The sequence below is a fragment of the Drosophila albomicans genome, chromosome 2L (assembly GCF_009650485.2).
Source record: "Drosophila albomicans strain 15112-1751.03 chromosome 2L, ASM965048v2, whole genome shotgun sequence".
Taxonomy (NCBI): Eukaryota; Metazoa; Arthropoda; class Insecta; order Diptera; family Drosophilidae; genus Drosophila; species Drosophila albomicans.
The window spans coordinates 4,589,337-4,596,951 of NC_047628.2; the positions used below are offsets into that span (position 1 = coordinate 4,589,337).

A 7,615-nucleotide genomic window follows, 5' to 3' on the forward strand; every position below is an offset into this window, starting at 1 on the left:
CTCTCACAAACTTTGACTCCAATTTATTTGAGTTGCATCATGCGTGTAATTTACAATTTAAGTGTTTATACTTAGACATACAAATCTCTTGTTGTTCTGCTCACATTCAAAAGTTTTGCGTGGTGTCAAGACCATTATTCAAAGTCGCTTTCATTGTTTCGTGTACATTATATGTTAATAGACACTTAAAATGTCATTTCAATTGTCTGAACTATGTTTTTCCCACAACAACATATATGTTTTGTTGTCGCGATTTTAAATCTTTTTTGGGTATACCAGTTACTGTAGTATATTTATTATTGTATACATTAAAAATTGTATAATAGCTAAAGCAGTATAAACAAAATGGTCAACTCAATTGATCCGATTGAAAGGCACAACTGTCATATAAAGACCGTAAACATTTATATAAATAAGTATATAGTTAAAGTGTTATACACATATTGGTGTATAGCTTAATAAGCACATCGTCAGCATATTTTTGGAAACCGTTTTTTTCACAGCTACATACATGCGACTCTTCAATGTTAACAAATTTCAAACTGTTATACAAGTTTCATACTCAAGAAAAGTACCATTGTTATGTACACATTGTAATTAGCTTATCTACTGTGATGAGAACACTTACTCGCTAATCTTTCGATTTGCCTTCAACTCAGAATCTGTTTCCTACATTAGACTTAATGTGTATTTGGTCTGCGCTATGACTCGGCTGAACTATCATTTAGCCCGACTGGAATGTAATTATTGCCTCTGGCTAAGTATTTAATGTAAAAACAACTAATATAAAAACAAACTTCCCCACTCACGCAGTCTGAGCTCACAGACGGTAATTGGTCGATGGCGCCTTGGGTGAACTACGTGCCTGACCAAACAAGTGGCGCGACATTGAGGAGGGTGAACGCATGGCAGCATCTGCAATTTGCCCATCATCGTCGTCCGCATCGACGACGTCAGTTGGCTTACCGCTCCCTCCACCGCCGGTGCAGCAACTGCGACGTTGCATCAGCCGAATGGGACGGGTCAAATCAATGGTGTCGCCATTCTGACGCTGCTCCGCTTCGGCTACGCACTCCATTGTCTTCCATTGGCGCAGGCCAAGCACGAAGGCGTCCGTCACATTGGTCGCCGTCTTCGAGGAGGTCTCGATGTGTGAGGCAATCGATTGCTCCGCACACCACTGTTGCACATCCTCGCGTCCCACTTGTCGCTTATCCGGTCGAATGTCATTCTGTAAATGCAGACGCGACAGTCTTGTGTTGACATTGACATTGAACTGCAAGTTGTTGGCAAAGCTTACCTTATTCCCCACCACAATGAAGGGAAATCTGTCTGCGTTCACGTCCGCATAGTTGAGGAACTCGTTGCGCCACAGTCGCAGTCCTCGCAGGCTATCCCGATCATCCACGGCATAGCAGAGCAAGCAAATGTCAGAGCCCCGATAGAAGGGCGTTCTCAAGGCACGAAAACGCTCCTGTCCAGCTGTATCCCATATCTAAAATTAGAACAACTTGCATCTTAATTGACATTCAATTAACGCTTAATTGAAATTTGCAATTTTGTTGATTACCCCGACGTGAAAATAGTGTGTATCTCTAGACCCTAATTGAGGTCACAACTATATGCATCATTTTCAGTGTAGGGTCACAGACAGAAAGATAGCAAAAGTTTGCGTAATGTCGAGCTACAGTCACACCAGCTGAAATCTCCTAAGCCTAGACCTCCAGAGGCAAAACCTGGCAACTGATAGCGAATCGCTGATAAGCAAATCAAAACAAATTCAGACAAAAGGCAACAAAAGAAATGAATAAACACAGGTGTGTTAACTAATGACAAAAACAAGCTACACAAAACATTTGATCAAAATTGAAAACAAAGTTTTTAAGCAGTCGCACGGAATCAATATATAGGTCGTGAAACTTAATAGAATTCTAATTTGGTTAGACATTGATTATATTAATATCAGTAATAATTCTGATGTGAGTATCAAATTGTATCTTGGTAACACATAATAATAATAGCTGGTATTATTTTCACTGTAGTATTGAATTAATTACTTAATCAGCATTGGCCTACGTCAACAATATTTGATTTTCTTTAAGCCAGTAGTAGATTAATGCATTCTAACAATGAGTACTTTCAAATTTCTTTAGTTCAGACAGATCTTATTTATATACTATGTGCACATTTTACATGAAGTCAAGAAACCTCAAGCCCATATCTACCTTATAGTTCAATATATATGTACACATTTCCAGTCAATCAGAGATAGATGTGTTAAAAGCTCATATCCATAGAAAGATTCTAAACTTAAGATACAATAGAGGTGTGATCGACGAGGTTCAGAAAAGGCCGCAATATAAATGTTATCTCATAATATTCTATGTCAATAGACATTAACTCAAGTGCAAGCATCTTCAAGAAAACTGTGTGTAATTTTAGATATAATTTTGTAGCAGTTTGCTTTGTCCAGAAGTGTATGAGAAATCCAGAAATCCCTGTTTGAACCATAATCTGCATTTATTAAGTCCGTTGAACAAGCAACTGACTCAACCATATCTTAATATCTTTTCAAAACCTGTTTACAGGGTATTTCCCTGAGCACAACCCGCATTAAACTTATCTTGGACCATTCACCGTTGTAGGGCAAGAGAGTGACCATTCATACTATATACTAATGAATATATACTACACGCATAAAAGACCTCTCCGTTTACGAAATCACACATTTCTTGCTGGTTTTTTGGTCAAAAATCACCGAAGCGTTAACAAAAACTGTCTGCTTGATGGCATTGTTGCAGAAAATTACAGCAAAAATGTATGACTAATAAGAATAATAATGAACAGCACAACGTAATAGGAATTATGGTAAGTTTTTGAATGTTTTGCAACTATTTGTTGTATTGAACATTAACATTATCATCGATTATAGCGTCAATTGATTTGAAATGGCATTGTGCACAGCGATCTGAGTACACTTCGAGCTTTAGCCTGTTGCATATTTATAAGGCACATACAGACAAAAATTGTCCGACTGTGAAAATGTGAATTCAAATGAAAGCCGACAGCATAAATAAAGTGCATCATCGTGGATGGATGGGAGACGGATAAAGAAGAGGGTCGGAGAAATGAGCGCTAAAAACACTTGGCGAAAACTCTACTACATATCCGTTAGAAGCGACTTTGGAATTTATATGAAGGGTTTCCCTACGCATGGGAAGACCACACATACATATGCATACATATATCTTCATACGCTGTTGCTTAGACATTTAGAATGTAAAACAAAGTGAGCGCATTGTTGCTTCAGTTTGCTGTTAAGACGTACGTTAATTGAGGGTTTGTAGGTGTGAGTGTAAGCGAGTGCTTATACCCGTTATTCACAGGCTAGAAAGGTATTATAAGTTGAAGCCAACGGAATACATTTTTTTAAAGAAAATTTTGTTTACACAAAATCTTTGAACGCATAAAGTATATATGTATACTCGTATGTATAATCTTAATCCAATGCGGCTCTTTGAACACTTCGATTTAAGGTTAACGCATATGAAGAAACAATTAAGCTATTGATAATAAAATTTGCAATACTATTCTAATGTCAACGTAATGTTGAGATGCTCTAAAAATGTTAGCAACGCAAAATTGCTAATTTTTCTTAAAAATAGATTACGGGTATTTCACCGTAGACACCTCGTATTCTTTTTTTGTTTGACTATGTTGTTTGTGTGTGTGTGCGTGTGAGTGGGGGCAGATGGAAAGATAATAGTCGGCAGCCGCTGCTGAAGTGAACTCAAACCAAATAAGAGTTTACTACGAACTAAGTCACGACAGTGCGAGCTGAGCACGACTTTAGGCACGAAATGACTAACATCGTGTCGTAGAAACTTCCTAACGATATAGACAAATACTTATGAAATGCACTATTAGAAGCTTTGTGCTAGAAATCAATCAAAACTTTTACTTTACTATCTGCCCAATTTGAGTAGGCGAAGTGACCGCAAGCCCAAATTAACGGAACTGAACGAAGCCAAATAATTGAATTAGTAATTTGAAAGTGTCCCTTTGTCTGTCCTGCTCTTTCACACACACTGACCTGCAGCGTGTAATTTTCTCCGTCGACTGTGATGTCCTTGTTCATGAACTCCACTCCAATGGTATGGAAATTGTTTTCTTCATAACGATTTGATACGAAGCGTGTGAGTAGCGCCGACTTTCCCACACCACCGTCGCCCAATATGATGACCTTGAGTAGTTTATTTTTTTGCGGCGGTCGCATATTTGTCATTTTTGTATTTGTACGTAGGGGGAACCGACCGCCGGTTGTCGCAATAGCAACAATAATAAAAAATAATATAAAGTAAATTGTTGTAAAAACTGCGCAACAGTAAATTATCACTACACACACGTCACGCGGATCTGTTTGAATTCAACTTCTTTTGTCTCATCAATCATTTATCTCGTTGCAAGGCATTTATTTACAAATACTCATTTGTTGTTGTAATTATAGTAACGTGCACTTTTTGCCCAACTGACAATTAAACCATTGAAATTGAACACTCTGTTGAGCTTGCGTTCAACCGCGCGGTGTCGCTACTAATGACCAATGTGACCGCGGCTTGCATTTCAAATACACCAAAAGCTACAAAATACACTAAAACTAAATCTACTGCAAAAAAGGCCAATAAATATACTACAAAGCTGAACTTATTTAAAAGAGTTGCTTTTAAGCCGTTCTTTAAATTGCCGTATTTTGACTTGGCAAAGTCTTATAGTGATATACTCTTTCGACAAAATGGACTACCGCCGGGCAAGGGACATTGCATTGACTAACCGGATTACTATTTCACTACCAAAAATAAGGGAATTAGCATGTTGAATGAATCTGTTCATAGAAATGGCACGTTTGTTGAAAATGTAAACAAAAGATCTGATGATGTTTGTAGTGATTGTGAGCAAGCAAAAAATAGTTACAATCCAAACATCATATCGAGTGATTGCTGCTTCCTTTAGGGCTCGGAACATCGCATTTTATTCGATGTGCCTAAAATAAAACATCCCGATTTCTGTACTAAGCAACACATACACAAATGTTTGAGACATTAACGACTTCAAAGTAGAATTTTCCTGAAAGTAGACTGCACTTTTCGAATTCATTTAATTCTGCTATTTTGTATAATAAATAAACATCCACTTGATCACCCTGCTTAGTTCAAAAAGATTATTGCTAATGCTTATATGATTTATATAATGAAACTATTAATAATGAAATAATTTTGAAATTGCAATATTGATAATGGAGAGTTGGCAAAACTAGTTCCCAAGTTGGGCTCATTTAACTTGAAAAATAACCATTTCGAGAAGTGATTTTGTTATTATTAAATACAAAAGTTTCGTATTATAAATGTCGCTTGTTATAAATTAATATTGATTTGTGCTTTCAGCCTTTGATAACAGCAATGGGGCGCATTTTGATGCATTTCTTGCTGATTCCCGCCGCATGACAGGTGTCCACAACATCCGTGACGTCCTTGTACGCTTCGGGAGCTTCTTCCATGACTAGCTTTGGACTGGCCACCCGAATGGCAATGCCCAACTGATCCAACTTGTCCAGCACCTCCTTATAGTCGAGATTGCGACGTGACTTCGCACGCGACAAAGCGCGACCCTGTAGACCATTCAAATTTAAAATCGATGCTGATTTAATAACTCTCTTATGTTGTGCTTACCGCGCCGTGGCAGGTGCTGCCGAAGGTCTCGTGCATGCCTTGCTCTGTACCCGTCAAGACGTAGCTGCAGGTACCCATGGTGCCACCAACAAGAACTGGCTGCCCTGTTAGCTGATAGTCCACGGGAATCAAGGGATGATGTGGAGGGAAAGCGCGTGTTGAACCCTTGCGATGCACCAGCAGCTTGCGCTCCTTACCTTCGACAATGTGATTCTCCACTTTGGCAATGTTATGGGAAACATCGTAGATAACATGCATATCCAGATCATCGGGCGTTGTGTTAAACATCTTTGCAAACGCCTGTCGCGTGAGGAACGTCATCGAACTGCGATTGACCCAAGCAAAATTTGCTGCGGCCGCCATCGCCTTCAGGTAATTCTGACCCTCAACAGAGTTGATGCGAGCACAAGCCAATTGGCGATCGTTGGTTTCGATCTTGTCGCGCTTCATGGCCTTCTCCATCTCGACGAGCGCATCGGTGGCCACTTGATGGCCAAATCCGCGACTGCCTGAGTGAATCATGACCACCACCTGTCCCTTCTCCTCGATGCCCATTTTGGAGGCGCTCCACTTATCGTAGATCTCATCGACGACCTGAATCTCGGCATAATGATTGCCAGCGCCCAGTGTGCCTAGCTGCGGCAATCCGCGTTTCTTAGCACGCATGCTCACCTTGGCGGGATCGGCGTTCAGCATGCGACCATATTCCTCACAGTGCTCCTTGTCCTCGGCCCATACGTAGCCCTCGCGTAATGACCAATCCATGCCCATCTCGAGTGCCTCCTCCAGATCGCGGGCATTCATGGGTATGATACCCTTGGAACCCACGCCCACCGGTATGTGATCGAAGAGCGACTGCGCCAACTGCTCTTTGACGGGCTGCACATCTTTTTCAAAGAGATTTGTGCGCAGCAAACGTACGCCGCAATTAATGTCAAAGCCCACGCCACCGGGACTTACCACGGACAGTGGATCATCCATATCAAATGCTGCCATGTTGCCAATGGCAAAGCCATACCCCGAGTGAATGTCCGGCAAACCAATCGAACGTCCTACGATACCTGGCAGTGCAGCCACATTAGCAATCTGCTTAACACCGGGCAGGAAGCCGCCAACGGCTCCAGGGCGACACGAGTTTTTCAGCTCCTCGAGCATCAGCTGTTCCAGGCGACTGTTCACATAGAAGCAGCCCTCCACGTTCATGTTGGGCTGGAAGCCCTTCTTGATGCGCCAGCAGTGATCATTGATCTTCTCTAGATACTTCAGTTCGTCGTTGTACGAACGGACCACCATTTTGCGTATTAAATTAAATTGAATTAGTCACCGGTTTTTATTTACTTATGTGAAATTGATGTTATCTATTTCGTCAACATTCGCAATACAGCTGATGTCAATAAATCCGGCCGGTAAATTTTGTGCATATCGATATTGATAAGTCGTTCATCCCATCCCTGGCATGTGAGCAAAAATGGTTCAGTTTGGACTTGGAACAAATGTTCACCCAATATTTATTTTTTAAAATTAGTTCAATCCAAATTCTTTAAGAAAATGTGAAAAGCTTTTATGAATTAAATGAAATTGCAGCAATATCAATATTATTGATTTTCCAAAATATCGATATATTTCCAACACGCCCAGGCAATGAAGAGTGTGACCATCCACTTAGAATATACGATTTTACATCGCACAATGTATCAAAGCAAACGCCTCTACAATCCTAATATTTGGGTGATAGAAGGCGCATCTGTTTGAATTTCGAACATTTTTTTTTTAAGAAGTTGCAATTTAAAATCCAACCGAACTATTGTTATAGTTTAACCCTACTATGAAATGTCATCACAAATTTATGTTGTCGACCAACCACCACAACGAATAGCAGTAAAGTTAAA

The 7,615-nt window shown here is 40.1% G+C and overlaps 2 protein-coding genes across 2 annotated transcripts; both read right to left on the reverse strand.

Annotated features, from left to right (window-relative positions):
• Positions 1-3: 3 nt before the first annotated feature.
• Positions 4-4,599, reverse strand: LOC117563658 (ras-related protein Rab-9B). Its single transcript, XM_034242073.2, has 3 exons — positions 4,094-4,599; positions 1,301-1,495; positions 4-1,231 (listed from the first exon to the last, which is right to left on the reverse strand). Exons 1-3 carry the CDS (start codon positions 4,283-4,285, stop codon positions 821-823), a joined length of 798 nt encoding a protein of 265 aa, XP_034097964.1. The 5' UTR covers positions 4,286-4,599; the 3' UTR covers positions 4-820.
• Positions 4,600-5,355: 756 nt separating this feature from the next.
• On the reverse strand, positions 5,356-7,131 carry LOC117565204 (RNA-splicing ligase RtcB homolog). The gene is made up of 2 exons (XM_034244209.2): positions 5,727-7,131; positions 5,356-5,665 (listed from the first exon to the last, which is right to left on the reverse strand). Exons 1-2 carry the CDS (start codon positions 7,017-7,019, stop codon positions 5,438-5,440), a joined length of 1,521 nt encoding a protein of 506 aa, XP_034100100.1. The 5' UTR covers positions 7,020-7,131; the 3' UTR covers positions 5,356-5,437.
• Between the last annotated feature and the right edge of the window lie 484 nt (positions 7,132-7,615).